This window comes from Saccopteryx leptura, chromosome 2 (assembly GCF_036850995.1).
Source record: "Saccopteryx leptura isolate mSacLep1 chromosome 2, mSacLep1_pri_phased_curated, whole genome shotgun sequence".
Classification (NCBI taxonomy): Eukaryota; Metazoa; Chordata; class Mammalia; order Chiroptera; family Emballonuridae; genus Saccopteryx; species Saccopteryx leptura.
Window position 1 is genome coordinate 348785229 of NC_089504.1, and position 27577 is coordinate 348812805.

General features: G+C 43.0%; 1 protein-coding gene across 2 annotated transcripts in view; it reads right to left on the bottom strand.

The window, feature by feature from the left end:
• SKAP1 (src kinase associated phosphoprotein 1) overlaps positions 1–27577 on the bottom strand; it is a 274756-nt gene that overhangs the window by 21674 nt on the left and 225505 nt on the right. For both annotated transcript variants that reach the window (XM_066366401.1, XM_066366402.1), the window contains exons 6-11: positions 26875–26958; positions 23732–23856; positions 21301–21364; positions 18946–19143; positions 10968–11018; positions 2983–3083 (exon numbers count right to left, since the gene is read on the bottom strand). In XM_066366401.1, the coding sequence (XP_066222498.1) occupies positions 2983–3083; positions 10968–11018; positions 18946–19143; positions 21301–21364; positions 23732–23856; positions 26875–26958 (623 nt within the window). The remainder of the gene's footprint in view (positions 1–2982; positions 3084–10967; positions 11019–18945; positions 19144–21300; positions 21365–23731; positions 23857–26874; positions 26959–27577) is intronic.

The window sequence follows — 27577 nt, forward strand, 5'->3', positions numbered from 1 at the left end:
TAAAATGGAGATTTCTAGAACTATTTTTCTGGACTAACCTCAACTTGAGTCAGTTTTGTTCTTCTAGGTGTGGGGGACAGGCTGCAGAGTATAACTGACTCCAAGAAAGGGAACCATCGGGGGCTCACCTGGAGTGAGTTTAGGATCCATTGGGAGAAAATTCCAGAGGTTAGGAATTACCCAACATCTGAATAGACAGACAGCTGAGAATGGCAGTGAAATCTCCTTTTCTAGCTGAATCCAAATTGGTTTATTTGGGTTTCTTAGAGGCAAGGGAATGGGTTGGGTGGCCTTTTGCCTTTTAAGGTCCCTTCTTCTTCAAGGACTCTTACTGAGTTAGGTAATACCGTCAAGGCAAATCCAGTCCGAAAGGCTCCCCAAGCCAGCGTTAACTGGAATGAAGCTTTCCGAGAGAGACTTCAGTTTGAGCTTCTCGTTTCTCATTTCCTCCTCTGCTGTGCAGGGATTAGCAACATGAAGAAGGGAGGCAAATGCTGTGGCTTTGCAAGGAAGGAATGTGCTACCACAGTGGTAAGAGATGAAATGGACTCGTGACCTTCCACAGATGGAGAAAGAGGCCCGGAAGGACCAGGGCAGCATGGTACCCTCGCTGACTTAAATTCTGATCAACTCGTAGCCTTTAGGAACGGAGGAAGGGAAAGGGGATTGGTTAAAAAAGCGGGTGGGGGAAGTTCCCCATGTTCTTTGATATCTCTTAAAAATACAACAGCCATGGAGCCATGGTAACTACAGACAGCTCCTTACTGCCAGGCAAGTCAACACACAGCCCCTTCTAAACGGAGGAAAGGGACTCCCAGTGAGAAGCCATTAACAAAGGCAAAAAGACATGCAAAACAAACAAAATAATCATGAAGGAGAGAGAAGGCCAGCAGACAATCTGGCTCTGTTCTCCCACCTCCTGCTGCAGGCCCCTCAGACAATGTAAACAGTTAATTTGTTCACCTGCAGGCTCTGGGCAAACAGAGGCCTGGTCACACCTGAGTGGATAACTTGATTACCCCTATAATGCCAGTGTGGTAATGTACACAAATTCTATTACACGGCAAACCTTGCTTTCGGCCATTTGAAATACCAATCAGGCCAATGTCCACTCTCTTCCCTTCTTTGCTTCCAATTTATTCTTGGTGTATTAGAGCTGCACCAGAATGGCACTAGGGTGGTGCTGAATTAGGACTCTGGAAGAAATCACTAGAAGATTGTGATCGCACTCAGCAAGGCTCTTGTAGGCCTCCTACTCTCTTGAAAAGGGTAAGGTCTGAATTCAGCCCTGGTTTGGAGGGGACTCATTGGAACCACTGAAAGGTACCTGGGATTGGCCCTGATCTGTTTCTTAAGGAGCTTATAGTATATTTCAAATTGAGACAAACCCTTAGCCAAGGTGGTAACATTCACAGAATAAAGTTAAATGGCAAATGATGGGTTATTGACATACAGTAGTGGGTTTTCAATATTCCTTTACAGAATCCACATATTCATCATTAAAGAGCAAATGGTGCCTGTTTCAAAATGTGTTTGTAGATCTTTTTTTAAAATGATATACCAAAAAGTAGTTTATTATTTCATGCATTTAATAACTAAAGATTATTTATTTATTTATTCATTATAAGAGAAAGAGAGAGAGACAGAAAGAGAGACAGAGAGAAAGGGGGAAGGAGCAGGAAGCACCTGTATGTGCCTTGACCAGGCAAGCCTGGGGTTTCAAAATGGCGACTTCAGGATTCCAGGCCAATACTTTATCCACTGCACCCCATAGGCCAGGCCTGTAAATACTGATTAACCTCATAGAGAGAGAATTTTTAATAAGTTTTCTTTTTTTTTCAGGGACCTATTTCCTTTGTCCACCTATACAGAATATGTGTAGTCTTTCATTACAAAGGTGATGGTACTGACTCCTCAGTAGCCCATACGTTCTGAATCTTCTTCACATTGATGATGGATCATAATAATTTGTCCTTATTTCCCCCGCCCCCAATTCTTTTATGATCAGCAACGCTATTTGTGAGATGATTACCTGGGGTTAGGGGTTAACTTTGTGACTGAGGAAGAGAATGAAGTTTGCTGGCCCTTGTGGGGTTTGATTTACTATCTTGGCCTTATCAGCATTTGCTCAAACCAATTGAGCTAGCTAGCTCTGACTCCTCCCCCATACATAATTATATTATAGTCTTGTTTATCTATAAATGAAATAAGAAGGCAGCTGACCTAGCCAGAATGTTTTTAAGAGTATGATATGGTAATAAATTATGTACATAGTGATGACCTTTTAAGCATTACAAGTCACTAAAAAGATCAAATTTTGATTGGCATAGTTTTAGTATTATCTCTACCTTATTTAATTTAATTTATTTTTTTGACAGAGTCAGAAAGAGGGACAGAAAGAGGGATAGACAGACAGGAAGGGAGAGAGATGAGAAGCATCGGTTCTTCGTTGTGGCACCCTAGTTGTTCACTGATTACTTTCTCACATGTGCCTTGACCAGAGGGCTCCAGTAGAGCGAGTGACCCCTTGCTCAAGCCAGTGACCTTTGGGCTCAAGCCAGTGACTTTTGGGCTCAAGCCAGCAACTATGGGGTCATGTCTATGATCCCATGCTCAAGCCAGCAATCCTGTGTTCAAGTTGGTGAGTCTGTGCTCAAGCCTGATGAGCCCACGCTGAAGCCGGGCGACCTTGGGGTTTTGAACCTGGGTCCTCCGCATCCCAGTCCAACGCTCCATCCACTGTGCTACCTCCTGGTCAGGCTACCTTATTGTATTTTTAAATTTTAAAATTGGTTCCTGGATCTGAATTTTCAATTAAATTTTTCCCTAAGAATTGTAAATCAGTGGGAATTGATGTGTGAGGACGTTATGTAATACACACAAGAGAAGTGTATGATGTGGAATAATTCTGGTTAAGTTGATTATACCATCAAATGTGAAAAAATAAACTTTTGATTCAAGCCCCACACTCTATGTACTTACCTTGCTCAGGATGCGGATGAGGTCACCCCGTTGGAAGGACAGTTCGTCTGGCTGGTCACCATGGCAATCCCATAGGCCCTGGTAATAACTGGTGTAGTCCACTGATCAAAGAGAGGAGAAAGCAAAATTAAAAAGACTCTGTGTTTTTCCAGGGAGCCCACATTTCTGCTGCAAATGGAAACCAGGGTTCTGATATTGCCCCTAGGAAACCTAAGATTCAGGGGGGGCCAGGATGAGATACAGCTAAACACTCAGCATGAGCAAAGGGCTGTGGGAGAAGGAGATCATTAACTAACATTAAATATTTACAGATCACCCTGAGTTGGATACTATTCAATAATATGATAAATATATTCATTTATTAATGAAAGAAAATCAGGCAGGTAATTTTTCACTTGGTGTGTAAGTAAGCAGCACAAAGAGAGTTCCTGCTAGACTTTTTTGATTCAGGGCGTCTAAACCATCAGTGCTTCTCTTCATTATGCATTTGAAAAAATGGGGTGAGTCTCTGACTTCCTATTTACAAGAGAGGCTGAGTCAGCCAGCATGCATCCGTATCACAGCCTCACATGTGGCCTCCTCTGTTACAGAGGAACTTCATCCGAGGCACTTCCCACCCAGGTACTATATGAGGTAATCACCAATAAATACAGAAACAAATAGCTCCGTCTTTAAGTGGAACCAAGGGGGTGTCTCATCCGTTACAACTAAATTCTGGGTGGGCTGGCTCTTTTCCAGCATCTCATTTGTAGACCCTGAACATGTCTGCCAAGATTTATCTGCAAGCCCCCAGGGGAACAGAAACCAAAGTGATCTGCATTAAAAATGAAAGCAACTCAAGACGACAAACCAAGCTTTAGAAGCAGCTGGAGAGATTTACTGAGCTTCTCAGCAAGACTAGATGGCAGTGATGCCACAGGACAGCCATCGATTCTTAACAATGAAGAATTTGTATTGATCTTCTTCTACCCGGAAAGGTTAAACACTAGAGTACAAAGTGGGAGAGGATCTGGGGATTTGAATGGCAGGAGAGCTAATGCCCAGTAGACCAGGGATAATGTGGCAGTGCTCCCTGTTCCTCAGGATGCTATGTACGAGAGCTACAGGCAAACCATCTTCCAGAGGTGAAAATCCTATTGTTAGGAGTCAGGAGCCTTGGGTTCTAACTAAAATTTCTGTGACTTTTGGGGACCCTATTTTACCAGTTTCCACCTTACCCTTCATTTGTCTTGACCGTCTCGTTAGGAGTGATAGTGCTAGTCGCTGAGGATGGGAATAGATGGTGTGTGTGTGTGTGTGTGTGTGTGTGTGTGTGTGTGTGTGTGGTGGAGGGTGAGCAGTGGGAGCACAGAGGCCCCGGTTATATTTCCTTTTTTCTACTTGTTCCTGTCTTATGAGCAATTCACATAATGAAGGCACAGGGGAACAAAATCCCTATATATGTCTCTGGAAAAGATAGTAGGTATCTTAAAGCGCACAAAAACAGAGGAGGGACAGAGCTATTTAGTTTAGACTCAGATATTGCAACCAGAAGTAAAAATGTTAACCATAAAGAAACTCCAGCATGTTTTCTTTACACAGAAAACCATTTGTATATGCAGCAGACAACAGAGGGCAGCAAACAGGACGACTGTGCGGGGAACATTCTGCCATAGAGTTAAGAATATTTTTGGAAGAAACAACACATTAGGAAAAAAATGCTACCTATTGAAAGGACAAGGCATATATTTCTCAGATATCAGTGCATGAAGAATAGAGGAGTATCAGTCCCAGGAAAGTGAAGGTAGCATTCCCAGAGGATACATTAATGCATTTTCAGTTGTAATGGAGTTGGTTAATCACCCCAAGAGTTTGACTAAATTTAGGGAGGAAATGTATATTGATATCAATATTATATGGTAGAGAAAAAGTAATTTTATAAAAATAGATTTTTAAAACATAACTTGATATATCCAAACGGTTAGCCTGACAATGTTATCTTTGCCTCTTCTGCCTAGCAGGTGGCTATAGTGGAGTGCTGCCCCTCACGTGCCTGGATGTGGGGTAGCGCTAAGATTAGGAATGCCTTTCAGATGTATGTTTAAAAAAATAATGTGCTATCGAGGATATAAGGCATCTGGGGAGAACATCTGGAAAAAGACCTATTCTAAAAGCACAATAGATCACAGAGAAAGCAAGAAGCTAGGAGGAAAAGAAAAACTTTCCAAGAAAAAATATAGAAAATGCCTTCAGTTCTTTATAAGCTGAAGTCCAAAAGAAGATAGAGCTCAGGAATCCAGGGATAGGTCAGTGTAGCCCAAGAACTGGAATTGTCAGAACCGTAACCAAAAATACTCCGAAAAACAAGCAGAATGTAGGGCTAGAAATGGGGACAAGGCTAGACTTGCTATATAGACCGAGGTATTCTGGTATTAAGGTAGGAGGAACACCTTAACCGGACAACATTAGACTCTATTGCGAACTCCCTGTTTAGCATATGTGTGGTTTGCATTAATGTGTAAGTGTGTACACAGGTTCATTGCATGCATTCCTCAGCACTCAGCAAGCACCTACTTAGTCCTAGGGACTAGGCTAGATGCTGGGAATTCTGCATTGTCCACACATGGTTCTTGACCTTAGGGCTGCCATCCAGTGGGGGCAGCACCGTAAAACAGCCACACAAACGTTTATTTATAATTGCAATATAGCTGCGAAGGAGAAGTTGGGGTGCTGTGTATGATAGGGAGTCTCACCTAATTGGAAGGGTGAGGAAAGGCTTCCGAAACTTTAGTTAGGTAATAGAAGCCTGATTGAGAGTGTTATTTACGGATCTCGAGGAAGGAAAGAGGTAAGGGCTTTATTCCTGAAGTTGAGCCCCAGGAAGAGCTTGAAGGCCAGAAGTCTGCAGGGCCAGTTCAGCTTCTCCCTAAACTTGCTCCGCTCAGCTGCAACAAGTGAGCGCGTGAGGAGATTCTGATGTCTTTCCATCAGTGAGGAGCTGGGAGCCCGAGAGAGAGGACTGCCTCTGTGGGCTGGACGGGGGGTCCTTTAGGTTTACACTACTCTGGCTGCAGTCCGAGATTAGAAATGGTGCAACATTCTGACCATTTAATTAACTCAAAACATCCTTATTCTCATTTTGAGGGCATTATTCCATGTAATTATTTTTTTTCCAGTCTGTCCATTTGGAATGAAAAACAAAGGAATAAAGCTTAATGCCAGTATTTCTCAATGTCTCTCTAAAAAAAACAAAAACAAAAACAAAACAAAACCTAACTCTCCACTAAAATAAAGTCTGGTAGTTCAAAAGCAAAGCACTAATATATTCAGTATAAAACAGACAGAAGACCAAGAGCAATAATGACACCACTAATAACTAAAACAGTTATAACAATTAACAACAGCTACAACGCTAGAGAAGCTAATGGGTGTGATCTCGGCATTTAAATTGCTAGCAGAGATGAGAAGTAGTTTTACTATAGAAAAAGGGGGGGGCAGTATCTTAATTTCTTTATTTCACATAAGAGAAGCTAAGCTCCAAGCAAACAAAATGGCAGAGAATAAACAGCAACAGCTCACATTAAAAATATATTGTTTTTCTCTCTTTTCTAGGTATTTACTACAAAGCGTTTGTCATTCCACACCAAGTTCTTTATAACCCGTGATAGTAGGTTCTCCTGTAACTGAGGCCAAGTTGGTGCTGTTGACAGAGTTTTTTTTTTGTATTTTTCCGAAGCTGGAAACGGGGAGAGACAGTCAGACAGACTCCCGCATGCGCCCGACCGGGATCCACCCGGCACACCCACCAGGGGGCGACGCTCTGCCCACCAGGGGGCAATGCTCTGCCCCTCCGGGGCGTCGCTCTGCCGCGACCAGAGCCACTCTAGCGCCTGGGGCAGAGGCCAAGGAGCCATCCCCAGCGCCCGGGCCATCTTTCCTCCAATGGAGCCTGGCTGCGGGAGGGGAAGAGAGAGACAGAGAGGAAGGAGAGGGGGAGGGGTGGAGAAGCAGATGGGTGCTTCTCCTGTGTGCCCTGGCCGGGAATCGAACCCGGGACCCCTTGCACGCCAGGCCGACGCTCTACCACTGAGCCAACCGGCCAGGGCCTGTTGACAGAGTTAATATAAAAAATGAGCCATGATGCTGTGGAGAGTTCTCAGGTGGAAGGACCAGGAGACTTCTCTGCCTCAGTCCTTCCTTCGGGACAACAGAACCTGCTGGGCTCCTTCCGGAGTCCGTATATTACTTTGGGCTTTTCTCTGGGGAAACATTGGATAGTTCCAGAATTCAAGCTGTGACCAAGAAAAAGAGGCCAAAGGCAGGTCAGCGTGTGTTTACATTTTCTCGATGAGTGAGCAAAAGGACTGTGCCAACAGGGACTGGCATTGGGTATAACTACTTAACAAATGATAGGAAAGAGAAACCATAAGAAGACAGATTAAACCAGTCCTTGCTGCAGCCTGGGTTGGCAAGACTTGGACAAAGAGGGTCAAAGCAGTGGCTCATTGGAAGGGACTGAAAAAGGCTACCAAATTCAGTCCGTTAAAGCGGTCTCCGTCTGATACCATATTAACTAATTCAGGGGGAAACATGAAAAGAGTTGCCAAGCTCATTCATTGACTATGACATAGGAACAGGAAGAGCAACTGAATAATACCATGTGCTTGTATTCATGGCTCTTTAATCTTGAGTTTTGAACTTATCATGTTCCCTAACGTTGTAACTATGATCTTGAAGTGGGAACGCTCACAGATCCAGACTCCCATCTCCTGTGCTCCTTTCATTGGGCCAAAATGGTAGCTGGCTGATGGTAAACTCAACTGTTTGGTTTGGGGAAATAAGCTGCAAAAGGTAAGAGCTGCAAATACCTCTGCGGCTTCCCTCTGTTTCCTTCATGTAACAATTCACTCCGGTGGCAGCACCAAAGTGGAAAGAAGGCCTCGGAGACGGAACGCTCAGCAGCGACCATTTTTGTACCTCGCAGAAACTCCTGAACACGGGCTCCCTTTTGGCCGAGTTCGCCCACTATTTCAGAGTGAAAACAAATTGTCTGAAGACCTTCCTTGGTCAGAGAGTTGATGTACCTAAGGATGGTTTGTGTCTCCAGCTCTGCTTTTTGTTTGACAGGGCAAACGCAAGCAAGTGGCCAGCAATTTTCATATAAACAACTCAGAATGTGCTTTACTCTTTGGTTACATGGACATTGCCTTCCCATGGAGGGAAGGGAGATAAACTCTCATCACTTAAGACACTTAATGTTAGACTGTTAGGCTGATGGGTTGGAAATTAGTGAAAATCTGAGGTGTTGAAGAGTCACTCATTAAAATAACCCTGTTACTAACAGTCATGCTGTAAACCAAGCTCTTTATAGATTGAACAATCAATACTACAAGGCTATGATAGATTTTCTAGGTAACAGAATAAAATAAAAGAAATTACATTTTACAGGGTCATTAACACCCAATAAGGATAAACTGAAACTGAATTCCTTTTTTTCCCCCCTCTTCTGATACGATCTAGTTGGGCTTTAAAATGTTAGCAATTCCATCAAGGAAAATCACAGCATATTGGGATCAGGATTCCTGGAGTAGTAAAGAAAATGGACTTTAAAGGTAACCCTGCTAACCATAGTATCTTTTAGGAGAAAAGATTATTTTCCCCTATCAAAAGGCAGGTAACACTTGAGAAAAACTAAGTGAACCAAACTTGTGCGGCTTGTCAATTATGTAAGAATTCACACTGTCCTAGAGCTCCCTGCCTTTTTTACGCCTTCACTGGGTCCTTCCAACCTCTGTCTTTTACTGTTATAACACTAAGTGATGACATTTGGATTTTACGTGTTTGTTGCTGTTTATGCTCCTTTGGAGAAAAGGCACTATATAAATTGAATAAATAAATAAGTAAACACAAAAAATAAAAATTCCTGCCTCAGATTCTGCCAAGAGAGAAAAGTCCCACTCTGTTTTTTAATTGCTAAGTTATCAATCATTATAACTGGTGGGGAGTATAAACCATAAACCATATTTAGAGCTCACTACACGTTAGCAACACCTAGTTTGGAGGCAAGACGCACAAGGAGCAAAAGGTTTTTTTATATTAAAAAAAAAATCTACTTGAGGCCCTGGCTGGTTGGCTCAGTGGTAGAGCATTGGCCTGGCGTGCAGAAGTCCTGGGTTCGATTCCCGGCCAGGGCACACAGGAGAAGCGCCCATCTGCTTCTCCACCCCTCCCCCTCTCCTTCCTCTCTGTCTCTCTCTTCCCCTTCCGCAGCTGAGGCTCCATTGGAGCAAAGATGGCCCGGGCGCTGGGGATGGCTCTTTGGCCTCTGCCCCAGGCGCTAGAGTGGCTCTGGTTGCAACAGAGCGACCCCCCCCCCCCAGGGGCAGAGCATCGCCCCTGGTGGGCAGAGCGTCACCCCCTGGTGGGTGTGCCGGGTGGATCCCTGGTCGGGCGCATGCGGGAGTCTGTCTTGACTGTCTCTCCCCGTTTCCAGCTTCAGAAAAATACAAAAAACCCAAAAAAACAGAAAAACAAAAAAACAAAAACTACTTGAATTATATGCTGTAATAGTTAAGAAATAAATCTCCCTCACCACCCAGATAGAACCTTAGCGAGGTGGAGGAGGAAGTGAGATGAGGGAGGAGTCTGAAATTGAATTTTAGACTTTTGCCAGAAGACTAATGCTTCCTGAATGAAGTTTACTCTAAAGTTAGCCATAGGAAGCTTCCAGTTATTCCACCCTAGCTGTCCACATGAAGTGTTTCCTTCCTGCACCAGTGATGGAGATTAGTGGAGAAAAGACATACGTGGGACATGGGTTGGTCAGGAAACAGATTTTCTGTTAGAAGTCTACACAGCAAGTAGAAACAGTAGTGGGGCACAGGTTTCAGAATGGGCTAAGTCACATGTTTTAATAGTCAGAGGGTACTTACTTGAAGCTACAGTAACACTCCTGTATCATACCCGCCTCGGCTCTTTCTTTCTCTCCTGCTTTGGCACGTGACCCTTTGCTGTCTTTTATTCCCCCCGCTGGGAGAAGTTGGGCACTTGTGATGTTGGGTCCTTCACTAAACCTGTTACATATTTGCTTCTTGAATGAACCAAGGACATGGGCTTTGCAACATGGAAAAAGAAGAGAAGGAAAGGAAGAGAGAAGAGAAAGGAGAAATGGGGGAGAAATAGAAACAGAGAGAAGGAAAGGGAGCCGGGAGAGGACAAAGAAAAGAAGCTCTAGGCTTAAGACTTTCATAGAATTTCTAAGAAAAATCAGCCAGTATCTAAATCAGCCACCATTTAGGCTTCTGCTGATGGGATGAATGTCTTCGAGGTGGCCTTTGCAATGCGCGTTTCTTTACTGACAATGACAGAATAGGTCCTTGGTCCACTTAAGGAGGCTTTAGAGGGGCACCTGACCTTAGAAAGGATGGGCTCACTAACAGCTTGAAGCATAGTTAACAGTCTGGGATGAATAAGATGTAAATTTGTATTCAAGAAACCTGTTACATATTCATTTCCCAATGTGCCTGGAATCAAACGGGGCCATCAGAAGTCAGCATCACCAAGCAATCCTATCCTTCACCGCCCGTTCACTTCTCAGATCTGACACATTTCCATTCCCCTCTGAACTTGCAATCTCCGGGCCTCTCAGAGAGAAGACATTTCCATTCTTTCCATTCTCAATCCTCCGATCTCTTAGAGATGAGGCAATTCTATTTCCCCTGTACTGATTTCAGAAATACTGATAGGAAAAAATAAATATCTGGTTTGGCTTCCACCCTCTCTCTAAGATAAATCTCGGCGGTTCTGGAAACATTAATTAATGTGAATAGGTGGCTGCCTTTAGAGTTAAGATGGTTCCATAACCAGTCATCTTATTTGGGGCTGTGGAGGCTGACACATCCAGTACCTTCTTAATTCGGGGGCCCCATAATAAAAGGGAGGTGCTTTCTTCAGTCGGGAGCCCCAGTGTCCAGCCCGGTGCCGGTACATGTAGGAAGCTTTCATACCTTCTTTTTGTCCAGTGCCACTCTCGCCCTCGTCCAGACCATGCTCTTCATCTGCAGGGACAAAATAAACATCACCAGCATTAGCTGGTAGTGGTTGATAGTCTTGTGTTCCTGATACCTCTGAGCTCATCACACTCTTTGAGGAAATAATTACCATGTTCTCTTAAAAAAAATCACCTCTCACCTTCCAGCTGGCCCTCTCCTTCTTCCCTCCCTGTTCATTCATTCACAACCATTTTAAAGGCTCCGCACCAGAAACTAGACAGACTGGCAGGGTGTCCGTCCTTGTGGCACTTCCAACCCACTGGATTATTTAGGTACCTATCACTAAATCCTAGTCCTTGTCTCCAAACCCTATTTTCTTCTCCCTTCTAGGATCCTCTTCAAAATGTATGAACACCATGGAAATGTCCAGACTTAGGGAGTGTGTGTGCGCGCGCATGTGTGCATGCATGCGTGCGCAAAACTGAACACATTTAAAACCTCCACGATTAATTCATCCTTAATGTATCACGCTTTGTTCAGCTGTAACAGAAGCGGGCCATGTACATAAATGTATGTTTCTAGTACTTGGGGCTTGAAGTTATTTTACTGGTGTTCTTCAGCCCGCCTTGTTCATTAGAGTGTGAGCTCCTGAGGGCAGGTGGAATGGTCTTTCAGTTCATTGCTACAAGTACACAATGGGTTCTAAGTCAGTGCTATTGTCTAACTCTAGTCAAGTGTCTCTGTGGTCAAAGTCACAACATGATTGGCCTGTGTTTCTTATCCTCATTAATCTGTTTTATCTCAGACTTCATACCACCTGGTAACATTAGGCCTTTATAAAGAAAGCATGAGTACACGTATATATACATACATATACACGCACAGCACACAGAGTGAAGGGGGCATAATAAGTAACATTTTGAGGGCTAAGTGCTTAGTTTCTTCTGGCCACATTTCCTTTCCTTCCTCTTTCTGGGTCTTAGGACACTGGCCTGTCTCGCTTCCCCATAGCAAAGCCACTGAACAGAACATTTTGAGGAGATGGCTTGGGGATAGTTCCCTCATTTTAAAAAAATGTTACGCTTATAGGGCAATATAAACTCTGATATGCCAGACTGGGGAAAATAAACTCTAATCTCATAAGTAAGAAGAAACAGCATAAAGTATTTTAGACCATTAAAGAAATAATTGATTTCACATAAAAAAATGATACAGTTCCCCTGAAAAAAATAAAAACTAAGGGATTGATACTCTAGGGAAATAAGTCACCAGTTATCAAGGTAAAAAAATATTACATATGTTTATCCTACAAGATACTTGGACTCAATTCTTCTTATCTCCACGTATGACCAAGTAGCAGAATTTCCTGCTTGCCACTTGTAGTACTCCCCCCCCCCCATTAGGAATAAAGATATGAGGTACTGGAGGAGTGAAATCAAATATCTGAAATAGATCATGATAAAATAAATCATGTTAAACATCATTCTTTGCACATTGTTTTCCTATTACTTGCCCACTTCCTTCCTCTGCTAGGATGCTTTTCCTTTTTGACATGGGACTCATTTTCACGGGATTGGAAACTAACCCTTAAGAGTAGAGTTGGTACGTCCTCCGTGTTAGAGATACCCAATAATTTGGACAGAGAGCAGCTCTTTTGCTGATATCGGCCACTCAGTCACACAGCCCAACAATCTGCTGTGCTCAGGCACTTCTGCAGAGAGCGTCTCTTCCACCTCTGCTGTCTGCGCGCAGATGTCTCTTCCTCCCAATTCTAATCAATGTAAATTGGGTCAGATCTCCGCTGTGAATTACAAATTGGATCCGAAGTTGGAGGGTCACCGTGCCTGCTACTCCACCTCCTTCCCACCACCATTAGATGGGAAGCTACACCGAAGATCTTTTCTAAATAAATCAGACTTTATTGTAAAACTCGGCCACTGACGAGACATAACCTCATTAGCATTGATTTTAAAATAAATTATTGAAAGTGGCTTGCCTGCTCTTTGCATTTGTAAAATAGGGGGATGTAAATGTATTTGCAATGATAAAAATGAAAACTAAAACTTGATTCCTTTATCCTTTCAGGCAACAGCACTTAATCTAGTCATGGAACAAAAATGGAAAAAAATAAAAATCTGTTCTACGCCATTCCATTCCAGACCAAATACTCTGATTCCCATTGCGCCTGTGGAGTCACCCAGACAGAAAGCAGAATGCTAGCCATAGATCTTATATATATATCATTCACCACCACTGCTAAGCTCTATGGCGACGGATGTGAACGGAGAAGCTCCCATCCCCACGTCTGTTCTATCTAAACTTGTCCTTCCCAGGTGGCTGGAAGTGGGCTCCAGTCAACATGCCTAGCTGCTGATGTGAGAGGCCTTTGAAAGAGTGAGTATGGGGTCCCAGCCCATCGTGAAGGGAAGTGCACCCCACTGCTGGGTGCGGGGCACACCTCTTAGCACCTTCCCAGTGTTAGAAGGCACAATAGAAACTGAGAGGCACACAGTTCATCTTGCATACTTCCATGAAATCAGATCGGTACGTTTCAAACTCCAAATCCAAGGAAGCTAGTTATATGGTAACAGAAAAAAAAGTCTCCTTATTTACAAAGAGGGGAGGTTAACGCCAAATTTCTCATTTTTATTCATCTGCAAGGGGAGGCTTTAACTTTAAAGACATTATTTTGAAAAAGAATTTTTTTTAGGCTAAAGAGCTTATTGTACTTCTTTAGAAGAATATTATTAGACATCTTAGCATTACATCTACTGAAATACATCTTCATTTAAGAGAGAATAAAAATTTATGTGCTAGCTCAACTTTAAGCAGTAATAGATTATAATGGTCCTTGATCCTAACAGGGCATATGGGACCCCAATCTTACAGAGGTTTTAAACAAATTAACCTCCAAAGATTATTGTCCACTTATTACATTAAATGCTCTACTTGATTCCCAAATATCTCATCTCAATTGGGAAAACAGTTGAGGAAGATTCTGTTAACTGTGCGAACGTGTAAGAGAACCATGGGGCATCGCAAATGAGCACCAGTATCCAGAGAGTTGATTTCAATCAACACTCTTGGCACAATGTCAGGGACGCTAATGAGAGGCTGAAAGGAACAGGACACTGACTCCACTTCAGAGGCACAGAGAGGAGCCAGCTTCCCGCGACACCTGGCTCCTCTCTGAAGTGCTGCTCTGACATTGGCTAAGCCAACACAGAGAAGATAACAGTCACAAAATGACTGAATCCGAAAGAGGGAGATCATTTTCCCCAAACAAAGCAAAGTGACAGAAGATTAAAAAATGCCAAGTGTATCAATGTGCAACCAGATGTCAAGGTGCTCTAGTGACAGATGCAACGGACACACAGACAGACTCGAAGTGCAAAGGGAACAGCAGAGAAGTGGAAATAGAAACCACGCCACAGCATGCACATCTATGTTATAAATCTGTGCACGCTACAGCACCTCTTTAGACAACATGGAAAATACTGAGCAAGATGCTAATAACACTTTTAATTCCCTGGTGTGTATTTGGTAATCTCAACTGTTACCTTAAAATATTTGCATCCTATCTCTGTGGTATGGTCTTGATGTACAAGATATTAAACTCAATTTCTGCTAACTGCAATACTTGAATGCACTGAACTTAATTTCACAAATAATAATCGAGCACCTACTAACTGGGGGGAGAAAGACCTGAATACAAATCCCTGCAGTAAGGGGCTAAAACCGAACTCAACTCCAGCTGAGTCACGGAGGAGACACATTTGAGCACAATGTGCAGGGTTTCATTGGCTGAGAGCAGGGGGAATATTCCGGCCGGAAGAAAACCGCATGATTCTGGTTATGGTGCTGCCAAACAGCACCGTGAGGCTGGGCCCCAGGATGCTTGGGGGTGACAGAGAAAAGGCCGGGGGGGGGGCTCAGAGAGAGCTTGATGGTGCCGCTGACTCTTCTTTGATGTTCCCCCATGCAGTGTTGCTTTTTTATGAAATTGGAATTCACTTTCTTCATAATCTTTGTATTTTTGGTGGCTGCTTTTTCCCCTCTCCTTAGACCTCCTGTGATCACTGTTTCCTCTTCCTGTGAGTCTGGACAACTGCACGGAGGGAAAAATAATTCCACAGAATGCTTGTTTCCATTAGAGTCAAATTTAAAAAACTAAACCCAGTAATATGCTTTCCTCTAAAGCAATCTGGTTTCTGGGTCTATAATAACCCTCCTGGGCCGTGTGGGCAGCACTGGCACGTGCACAGAAATTCCCAGTGAGGGCTCTTGGTCTCTCCTTCTGTTTGCCCCCCTGAAATCTCTCTGGAGAACAGAGCGGATATGGTTGCCACTGCAGCTGCATGGTCTCAGGCGCCTTGCTGGATTCTGGCCTTGAGGCCCCAAAGTGAAACCTGATGAAAGTCTTCCTTTTATGGAATCCTGAATGGCGAAACGGGGCCTGTGCTAGCCTATAAAATAATTTTGGGGAGGGATGAGACAGGGCTCAGAAAAAGCCTGCCATTTTCCACTTATTGCTTTAGCATTTCTTTGTGGTAGTTCCCTGCAGTTTAATCCACTGCAAATGAGATCTTGAAAATCAAGGGCTCCCATATGCTCAACACGGATGTTCAGAAATCCCACTGGATACCAACCTTGAAGCCATATGATCCAGGATGAGCATTTCTGTGGTCTAGGCTGAAAACCTCGAGTGTTCTAGTTTTCTCTCATGGGAAAGAAAATGCTTGCCATGTAGCAAATGCTAATTATCCTATGATTAATGGGATGTAGTGCATTTAATTTGATGACCCATACATTATTTTGATTAGGAATAAATATTTTTGTATTGACTTGGTATATGTTACAGGTACTTTTCTCTCTACTAGGAAGCCCACTGAGGGAGATCTCACTTACAAGACCTGCAACCTAGGGACCATGAGGCGTGTGTAGACCCCATCCCAAAGAGGAAGGAGTCAGAACCATCAATGCTAATTAGTCTCCATAAAGCACAGTGGCCTATTAGAATGAAACAAATGTTAGAGATCCAAGTCATTTGACTACTGATGGGTATGCAGTGTTAACACCAACCCTGTCCTTCCACCCAGCACCTGTCCTCGCAATAAAAATGGGCCCGAGCAGAGGCCGAGTTCTGCATTCCACTTCCTCAGGATTTTCAATTTCACCTGCTTCACACCTACAGCTGAAAATGTCCAAGTGGACTATCTCAGGTCTGGTTGGTGGAGGCAGGGAACTAGCCATCCCCCAACTCTTCAAGAAAGTAACGCTTCCTATTTAAACACCTCCAAATTAATACTAGCCAGCATTTACTGAGTGGTCACTGAGTGACAGGGTTCTGCTCTAAGTGCTTTACACACACTGGTTCTAGATTTCTCACAGCATCTCTCTATGACTATTGCTATCCGCATGTTACAGGTGGGAAAGCCACACAGGAAAGGCAAAGAACTTGCTGAAGGCCTCACGGCTAACAGCTGGCGGGGCGGTCCACCCTGACTTCGAGTTGATACTTTATCCCACGATGCCATGCTGCCTCTCATAGGCTGGTGCTCAGCAGGTGCAGGTGCGGGCGGTGGCCGAGGAGAGTCAATGCTCGCTCCCTCCCCTTCTCTCTCAGTTCCTCCCAGGACTGAAAGTGAGGCACATGCAAAACTAATAGCAGCTGCAGAAGCCACGATCTGAGTGGAGTGGATGGGAAGCTGTGTGATGGAGACTTCGGGCTGAAATATTCCTATCATAATTAAATGCCAATATTCCCACCTCCAGTGCTATCTCTAAAAACTGTGATGGACAGAAAGAGGCTTCTGGGCGACAACCTGTTATTTGGGTCCAGCACTACCTTTTGGCAACTTGTATAGACAAGTCGGCTGCCATTTCCCTCACTCGCAGAGAGACCCTGGCTCTCCTACAGCGCGGCCTTCCTTGTTTCCGAGGCACAGTTGTGAATGTAGGGCGAGTGGCTTTCCTTGAGAAAGCGGACCAGTTTCCATGACCTCTGAGTCCATTCCAACCTCCAGCCTGGTGTGATTTCGGGGGGAAGGCCCTGGTGCCCTGGGCAGTGCCCCAATGGCCAAGGGTCAGTGTTCTGAAGGCAGGGAAAGGAAGGTGGTTAAGGAGTCAACCATAGATTCATTGACCCACGGTGGGTAAGGTGATGCTACAAAACATCTTATTTTCCGAGACTTCTGTCCCTTTACTCTTTCTTTGCTTCCCTTCTCTGAGCATCAGCCCCCTCCTCCAGGGCTCCTTTGACAACTAAACATGGGGCGTGAAAGCCTCCCCTTTGCTCCCTGGAAGGCTGAATGATTGGGAGAGGTTTTCCCAGCACACTCTTCCACAGCTGTAACTGAAGGAAGGCAGAGTGTCACCCGGATACTTCCCCACGCCTGGGCAGGAGGAGCGAGCGGGCTGCGAGCTCGCTGGGAAGATTCTGGCCAAGTCGGGGAGTGCATCTCCTTTTAGGGAACGTTGTGAATTAGATCCATTTCTGCACCCTGCTGTTGCGATGGAGCAGACTGTGAAAGGGAAGATTCTCAGAGGAGCTGTGTTTTAATGTAGCAATTTGATTCAATTTTCCACTCTATAAAATTACCCATCACTGCTCGTTGCTTTCTAACAGACACCTTCACTCTTAATTTAACAATCCTATCGAATTCTGCCAGGGAAATTGGAAAAATTTATCACCTGTGAAATTTTATTTTCCTTTGGTTGTATCTGTTTTTGTAAAACTTCATTAACGACGATGACTTGCTGAGGAAATTATCATTTTTTTTTTTAACTTCAGACACAAGAAATGCCTCGACCTCAACCAAGATATCATTTGCATAATAAAACACAACAGAAAGGCTGGGGAAGTTGGGACTGGCAGAAGCTGGAAGCGCTTGGAGACTCTGCTTGGTGGCTGGTGGGTGGTGGGGGGTGGGGGAGGTCCCAGCAATAGAACATGTGTGGCTCCATCCCTGATCCTTGATTCAGGAAGCAGTGTTGTGATTTTCCCTCCAGGGAGGAGACAGATACAGTGTCGACAGGGTTGGACCCTCTTCTGAGGAAGCCCTGAGATACAGGTACTTTCTCAGGGTGCTTTTCAGCAACCAGCCCTGTCTTCAGGGGCCTGAGTGTTAGATTCACCTTAGTTCCTAGGTTTATCTGGGACTGAAGTTTAAATTGCTATAAATTTGGGCTTAACTTGAATTTCTCAGCAGAGCGCTGAACTCCTGGCAAATTTCCACAGGAGCCATCTTTCTGAATGGACTTGAAGCTTCAGCGTTCCTGCGGTCTAACTACCTCACAATTAAAAGGCTCAGACTCGGTTTTCTACAGTCTGACCCCCACTGTGCTCTGCAGTGTTCAACAGCTGCTGTTATCCCCACAAGAAGTGGTTCTGCGGAAGCAGGGATGACTACACGTTTTTCGAGATGCTAGCTATCATGCCTTTGGATGAGAAGGAATATGTACAGTAGACCTGCTGCAATGGTAGAGGAAGCCCGTTAGGGTTATCTAGAAGAGACGCGATTTGATTCGTGGTATATCTGAACTAGGTAAGAATGAGTTGTGCTCCATCAGCGTTTTACTGGATTACGCAGAAGGGTTGTCAGCATTTATCTATATTTCTTCAGGCTTTTAATATTCATCATTTTGAGGCAACTCTCCATTATTCTCACAATTACACAGAAAGGAAGTTGAAACTAAAGAGTTTTGATGATTCACCCCCAGATTCACAGAAAACCAATATATGTGTTCTTTACTCTTTCTCCTTGTTAACATAAGCAGTAAAGTCCTTCCCCTGGCACACAGGAAGGAGCCTTCCTGATCGTCGTCATGCTCCCAGAGGAAGAGAGCGCTCCTGGTCCTGGAGGCTCCACGGAAGCTTCCCTTTTCTCTTTTAGAGATCTGGCTTCCTTTGGAGTTTTCAGAGTTCCATTCTTCTACCAGGTCAAGAGTTTCTGAAACTTGAGGAACATAATTAGGAGATGAAGTTTCTCACCTGGTAAGACTTCATAAATATCTTCTTCTTCTTCTTTCTCCTCTGAGGCTTGTTTTAGCCCCATACTCCCAGGCAAGATAATGTGTCTGCGTTGGGAACCAGAATTTTGGGAGTCAAGACCATCGATATCATCATACATCTCTTCCTCATCTCCCTCCTCTTCTTCGTCTTCATATGGAATGGTTAAGGAACTCAGATCTGCCAAGGTAGAAATGAGAATGAATCAAGATAGGGAGAAACAGAAAAGAATAAGGCAGGGAAGGAACGAGGGAGAAGAGAAGGGATGAGAATAAAACATGTCAAGAGAAAATGAACCGCTAGGTTAAATGCTATTATTTCTAATGTGGGCCTTGGCGGCAGGAAATCTACAGAAAAGGCTAGACTAGCACTGAATCAGGTTTAAACCATCGACATAAATCCTTCTTCACAATACAACTTGATCAGGATGAAGCAGCCCTGGGAAGTATGGGTGTGCGGATGAGCGCACTAGGCAAGGGGAAGAAAATAGGCCAGAAGAGGAAATGCCAGCGTGCCACCCGCTGCTTGTCAGGTAGAGAACTGGAAGGGTGGGTGACGGCCTGTGGCTCTCCAGGGAGCACAGAGCTGTGGGAACTATGGTGGCTTCTGTAGGGTATCTGAGCTGTCAGAAACTCACCGTCCCCATGATCTCACTGCAGAATTTCAGACAAGTTTGTTTGTAAATAGAAAAAAAAAAGGGCAAAAGTGGAAGTGGAAGAGGAAGAGAAAGTGGGACATGGAAAAAATATAACAGCAATAGAAGACCAAATGGAATGGCTTAGCGATGTGGTTACCACGTCCTTTTGCAACTGTACGGTCTGGCTGACCTTAAAGTGGGTCACCGCATAGAGGATGTTGAGCCATTACAGCACTGGGGAGCCCAGGGCAGGAGAGAGAGATTGGTTTTTTATTTTAATGGGGAACTGGGAAGGTTCATTCTCTGATGTGTAGTACAGAGTGCTCTCCAAAACCCTGCGGAGGGACCTCTGTGGGACGGGCGAGTGCAGTCAGGGTACTCGAGGGAAGGGAAGGATGGAGAGACATCCGACGTTCATTTCAAAACACAATAAAACTGTTTGGCTTGATTAGGCTTCTAATAAAGATTTTGCAACAATTTTCATCTGAATTCTGGTGCCACCTCATATGAGGAAGGGATCAAAGACACATTTGTGGCTTAAACCATATGTTATTATTTTGTTTGTTTTAAAATAAAATGGAATGAATAATTTCTTCAATGTGGAATTCTGAAAGTACCACAGGGTACAGCTCAATAAAGCTGCTTTGAGTTTTATTGAGGTTTGCACACTTAGGGGTATATTACACGCATAAATCTAAGGCACCTAGATGAGAGTGTACCCTGTAGTCTCGCCATCAATGTTCATGTTTGCCTAGTTCCAGTCTATTATACGTGATGCTCTTGGTAGAGGCAATAGTTTGTTTTTGTGATAGCAAAGGCATAAACTGAGTAAAACAGGCAATTCTTGTAATTAAAGCTCTGGTGCTTCCTTCTTTTTATCCACAATAAAATCTTATAGCTGAATAAAAAACAGAGATGCAAAGGCTTAGTGTTTTTAGGTTGACGTGCTTCTTCCTAGGTTGTGGGCCATGAACAAGTTGGTGTTCTGCCTTTCTGGAGAGGCAGGGTCCTACCATGATGTTTATACCATCAGGACGGTCATCGGATGCCAGCCGACAGGCCCAAGGTTGGCGAAGCCTACCTGCCAGGCCACTCCCAGACAAGGCTTCCTGGGCCAGTGTCCCTGCTGTGCCTACGGGCTGGCCAGCAGAGGGTACTCTAAGAGCAGTCATTTAACATCTTCAGGCAGGACTCTTCCCATCCTAAAGCAAGAAGCATTTTATTGTGGGTTGGAAATAGCAACTTGTTTTTAATGTTCAATGTTGTTGAAGGTCTCCTAGGTGAGTTTAGACTTCTACTACTGACTAAGACCAAAACAAGATTTTGGACCTCAATTACATCTAGATAACTTAAATTTGATATCCTGGATTTCCTTTCCAGAATATAAGTTCTTAAGAGATACTAAATTGAGCTGAGCTAGTTTCCAGAATCTCCTTTTCTAGTGATTATGAATATTACAGACTTGCCCATAGGTAGGTGAATGAGCTAGAATGATATCAACAGTTACCTCCAGGGTGGTGGTTTCCTTACCTTCTGATTTATACATGGCACTATTTGTTGTTATAAGCTATATGACGTGGACGGAGAAGAGAAGGAGAACAGACAGAAAAAGCCACATGGAAGCCTGTGGATTATATTTATGTCATATTACTTCAACTGCAAATCCGTTCAAGTATTGTTTCTATAATAATGACACTTACCCTTTAACAAGAAACTTATTTGATCCACCCAGTCTCTGGCTTCAGCTGGATTAGTAGCTGTAAACTAGAGAAAAATCAGTGAATTAATTTATCACTTCACTAACATTTTTAGGAATCCTATTGGGGGGATCAGGGGAGGGAACTCGTGAGTCAAATTTCAGAGTCATGTTGAAAGCTCAGGATTATTTGTCTGCTTAATGGTTTGAAAAAAGACCAAAATACTTAAGAGTGATTTTTCTTTCAGCAACTCTGAATACCCAATGTTGACAGCTATTTGAGTCCAGAATTCATGTCCATGTGCATCCATTCGATTATCCATTCATTCATCAGACATTTATTTGATAAAAGTTTATAGAAAAAACAAATCAAAATTCTTGACTTCAAAGAATAATGCATCAGTTATGGAGATAAGATACATGCTCGAAATGGGATCACTATAAAGTAGGTGCATTTGGTAACAGTTGAATGTTAAGTGAAGGTAGGGAGAACTTATTGTTGCCTAGAGTAAGCAGGGGAGCTTGTTGAAGTAGTACTGTTCTGGTTGGATTTTTTAAAAAGTTGTTGGAAACAGGTGGAGGGAGTTGGACAATTTAGGTAAGGAGAACCATGTGCAAAAGATTAGGAATGAGAGCATCGTGTAAGGTGAAGGTAGGCAGATAAGCTTAACTGCAGAACAATAACTGGTGAAGCTAGAGGGTTGAAGGTTAAAGAAGAGCTGATGAAACTAGGAGTTCAGACAGGCAATGCAGGAGATAGGAAGCCACTGTAAGTTCCAGCAAAAGAAATATGAGATTCAATAGTTGATTCCAGGGACTGGAATAGGGAGAAATTGGAGACAGAAGACCAACTAGAAGGCTATTGAATCCTCTGGGTGAAGTGATAAGGACTTAACTATTGTGATGGCTGTGGGAATAAATAAGAAGGGAAAGATCCAAAGGATATTGTAGAAGAAGAATCCACCGACCATGGAAATGACTTGGATTTAATGGGCCAAAGAAAAGAAGAAGTAAACAAACTCTATATTCTGATTTACAAAACAGGCCAGTCAGGCATCAATCCTTGGTAATTTTTTATTTTAAAGGGATCAACTTGAAATGGCTGTTCCCGAAAAACAGGAATAAATAAAATTTTTATGATCTGGCTGTTAGGGCAAGATAAAGATATGTGCTGTATAAGAAACCTATATTCCTGCTTAATACTTATTAATAGACATTGTCATTCTTGATTTCTTAAAAACACATTTGTATAAATAATGTCTAGGGAAATGGATTTAGACTCATCATATAAATGTTTATCTGGATGAGGCACCATCAGAACTGAATAATAAAAATAACTTAGAAACATACCTAGTGCATACATCTGTATTAAATATATATCTATAAATCATCCTATAGAAAAATTTAAATTAAAAAAATTTTGAAGTTACATAATGAAGACATAGGAAATTTAACAAAATAAGGGTTAAGATACTATAGAAACAGAAAAGGCTGAATATTGAGAAAAACTTGGAGTCAGAGAGTTACTTAAGTAGTGAACATTAACCTTAGTATGATTTTTTTCCTTCTCACAAGTTAGCTAAAGGTTTTCTAAATTGTTTTAGTAAAACTATGATAAGGTAAAAATTACCAACAAGCAGGAAACAATATATAAATATACATATACACAAATATATTTTTGTTGAAAATACTATAGTCTCATAATCAAAAATTTTTATTGCTTTAATTAATTTTGTAATAGGTAATAAATGCATTACATATTATATTTTATATTACATCAAAATATATATTAAAAATGAATACAGTGAAGAATAACTCTTTCTTACTCCCATCCAAATCTACTTCCTGAGTTATCACTATTACTATTCAGTAATCATTGTCACCGCTATCTTAGAAATATTTCCAGAGATATGCAGTGCATCTATACACAGGAAGATTATTTTGGATAGCAAGATGAATATGGGAAAATAAATTAGTTTTCACTCAACAGTCAGACAGTCAGATTTTTCTTTTTCTGGATTTCATGGGAAGAAGTAAAGATAATCAATTGAAAAATAGAGAGAATGGGAATTAAAGTCATGAAATTAGAGGCTATGAATGAGGAATTAGATTGTGTGCTACAATAGACAAGACTGTCACCTATGGAGTGAGACCAAGAGAAAAGGGGATGAGGAGACGGAAGCCAAGCTGAGGCAGTATCTAGGATGAGAGTGGCAGCAGACAGGAGAAGGCAGGGCATGACATGGCAAAGGTGAGGACATGTCAAGAAAGAAGGTCTTAAAAAAAAAAAAAAGAAAGAAAGAAGGTCTTGGCAGAAAACGAGCAGGTAACAGAGAGAGGATGGAGCCCAGCACAACCACCACGGCTCCCATGCCACATGGAAGGAAACCTCAACAGTAATGAGGACCACCAGCCATCTCCTCCGCTCGTCCTACCTCATAGCTGCGCCTATCCTGGGCGGTCAGTTCAAAGCAGCATTCTTTCTTGGAATCTTTTCGCAGGTAGGGGGCCATCCGTATACTGTAGCCCTTAATGAGAAAGGTCCCTTTGGGCTGCTTGCCTGCAAGACAGAAAAGCTTCCTGTATCCCCAGAGAGACACAACTGCCAAGGGAAGGCATCTTCTCTGGTATGTAAAAGAAAAGCACAGAAACAGCTGTTACATCCCTGAGGAACCACAATAGTCAAGGAAAGGTTATTAGGGAAGCTTAAGAAGAGGCTACTGCGACAGCGAGGCAGATATCACTGCCAAGCCAGGAAAATGCTACATGAAAGGTTATTTTGCCAAAAGAGTACAACAGAGACAGAGAATTTATTAGAATGTTAAGAGATCTATAATAACAGAAAGAAGGAATTATTACAGCAGGGAGAGCGTAGCTGTAAACGTGAGGCTCTTGAAGGCTGTTACAGAAATGAAACATTATTATCAGGTCCAGCAGAGCTCACATTTGACAGCAGGGAGAGGAGCACGGGAGGCATTGTAAGTTCCCAGGATCTCCTCCTATGCCCTATGCAGCATCTGGGCTAGACCGTTCCTCCTGCAGGTCAGGTGGGAATTTATGCTACAGGGAGAGTAATTAAAACTCAGTATCTTATCCTCCTTCCAAGAGGTCAAATTGGGAAGTAAGTAGCAGAGTACTGCTGAGTATCACCGGATGATGAGGACGGAGCTGAAAGGGACAGGATGCTAACTCAGAGAAAGGAGACAGTACTCTGCCTGTCACTCCCTTAAAAACAATTAGAAACAGGAAAAGAAGAGGTGGTTCCCAAGGATTCTGTGTCCTCCTTTTGTGTGGTTCAGGCAGGATGCATAGAGGACAGGCACCACAGTGCCTGGGTGATGCTTTGTGTCCCACATCCTTGGAAGGAACTGCTTAGTAAGTGCATTTGGATGATGTGATGGTGATAAGGATGGCAGTGGGCTGAGAATAATTAAAAGAAAAGAAAAGAAAAAGATTCTGTCCTTACCTGGTTGAGCTAAAAGAAATACACAAACACTCTATACTTACTAAGGAAATGTCTTGGGCACAATAAGGAGTAACTGGCGAGAAGGGAGCCATGCAACAGTGCTTTCTGACACCAGAATCTTTTTTGTTAAAGTATCTCTCCTCGTTCTAACTGGCCACTAAAATGTTTTGTTGTTTCTTTGGTCACCAGATTTTATTTCACCCTGACAGCAAAATGGTCAATAAAAGTCTCCGAGTCTCTCGCTCTTGTTCTCTCTCTCACCTTGAGTGAAGGATTCTGAATAAGCAAACATGACCCCTGGATTTCTATCCAGATATGCCAACCACTTATTTAAATGCAAGGGAAATGGCAAACATTTTTACAAAGACATAAATGTTATATTAGTTTGAAGGTTTAAAATAAGAAATTCACACCTGCTTGGCTTGTATGCTCAGAATTCAAGGGAGAAATTGTGGTTGCTGGATTTGAGAGTGGGCTGGGGTTGGGCAGGGGACTTTGTTACCCAGTTCGTTTTTGAGCTATGCTGCTATCATTTCCAAGTAGGGCTTCACACTTTACCCCCAGGAGGGAAAGACTCTGAGGAATCCAAGATGGTGAACCCAAGATGAACTTCAGTGATACCTGCTGTAGGCAGAGAGGCAGGGTGAGGCAAACGCCTCAGAGCCCAAGGAGAAATCTTAAGGATTTCAAGTCATTTAGCAAAGCTGCAGTCCTTCTTGCTACCTTAGTGCCAAAGGTATAGACAGTCCAAAGGCAATGGAGTAGACATCTGATTATTTCTTAGACTGGATATCCAGGCATTGGGAGAGGAATAAGTCTGGGAAAGAAGGGCGATGGGAGAAACAGAAAATGATCAGAAGGAAAAGAAAGATTATTCCCCCCACAAGAATTGATGTTTAAGAAATTTTTTTCTTAAATGAATAGTGGGGAGGCAGAGATACAGATTCCTGTATGCACCCCAACCAGGATTCACCCAGCAAGCCCCAATGGGGTGATGCTCTGCCCATCTGGGGCCACTACTCCTTTGCTTGGCAACTGAGCTATTTTAGCACCTGAGGTGCAGGCATGGAGCCATCTTCAGAGCCCGGGGACTTGCTTCAATTGAGCCATGGCTACGGGAGGGGAAGAGAGAGATAGAGAGAGAGAAAGGAGAAGAGGAGGTGTGGAGAAGCAGATGATGGCTTCTCCTGTTTGCCCTGATGGGGAATCGAATCTGGGACATCCACGTGCCTGGCTCTACTGCTGAGCCAGCCAGCCAGGGCACCAAGAACTGATGTTTTACTTTACTTAACCCCCCTCTTGCTTTGTACAATTACTCCTAGGGCAGTCTGACTTTGTAAAAGGATATACTATTTAAAAGTTTGCATTCACCTATAATGATAATTTTTAGCTTGTATAGATTTGTAGCTGCCTCTAGTTTGTGCTTTATCTTCTATTCCTTTTCACGAATTAAGCTACTGTGTTAAGCATAGATGGGAGGGATAAGCAGGCATAGCTCATGAGTGTTGTGCTTGACTGAGTCAGTGGGGGCTGAGTAAGAAGCTGCTTCTGGCCTGAGTCAATACTTTGCTGTGGCTGCCATCTGGCTGAAGGGTGTCTCTTGGGCACAAGCAACTACATATTTGGGCCTCAACAAATATATAGCTCTATGGATATACACTGGACTACTTCCCAAGATTCAGTAGAGTGAAGTTTGGAGCATGGTCTTAGGGAGTTTGGACTTAAAGGTTCTATTTCTGGGCCTTTGGTAAAGATTTTTAAATCTTACTAAGAGTTAATTTATTTTCAATTTTTTATTATATTATTAAGAGTTTGAGGTGTTTTTTTTTTTTAATGCCAAAATGTTCAACTTTGTTATTAGTCATAATAAAAGATAAGCCTTAGATATGCTGATCACACTATCCTAGTGTTTAAGGGGAGATAAATTCTAAATTGGCATCTGAGTGTTTGGTGATAGACAAGGTATCATTTACTCAAGTCTATTTCTTTCCCAAGCAGGTCCCTTCCTGGGTGTTAGTTAAAGATCGCTATCTTGAGATCTAAGTGCTTGAGAATTTACGAAGTGTTTGCATCCAGGAGTGAGGTGCTGCTGTGCAAATGAAGAACACTTACTTTTCTCATTAGCATAGTAGTAGAAGAGGCCTCTGCTGACAACACACCATCTCTTCTGCCACTCCGATCCAAAGAAACTATGATCTAAATGGAACAGCAGTAAGGGACATAAATTCAGGTAACTACAATCACTGAAGAGTCCGTAAAATCCAACAACACACAGTCCAGTGTGTTATTGTTTTATTTCCTGGGTTAATGGACCATAAAACCCTCCCTTTCACTCCCACAGGTTATCCCATATTGACTCAGGGTCCAGAAGACTCTCTCAGTTAAAGGTCCAAGTTCTCAACAGGGGTTGCTTGCTCTAACCCCTCACAGCTGTCTCTCTTCCACTATTTCAGCTTCAAATCTCATCCTGTACTTTTCAAATTCTCCCTTTTTTTTTTTTTAAAAGAGCTTTTCTTTTTTTTTTAATTTTATTTATTCATTCTTATTATTATAGAGAGAGGAGAGAGAGAGAGAGAGGAGAGAGGAAAGAGTTAGAGAGAACAGAGGAGGAGCAGGAAGCATCAACTCCCATATGTACCTTGACCAGGTAAGCCCAGGGTTTCAAACCGGCGACCTCAGGGTTCCAGGTCGACGCTTTACCCACTGCGCCACCACAGGTCAGGCTCTCCCTATTTTTTTTAAATTTTTTTTTTTTTTTTTTTTGTATTTTTCCGAAGCCGGAAACGCCACCTGGCATGCCCACCAGGGGGCGATG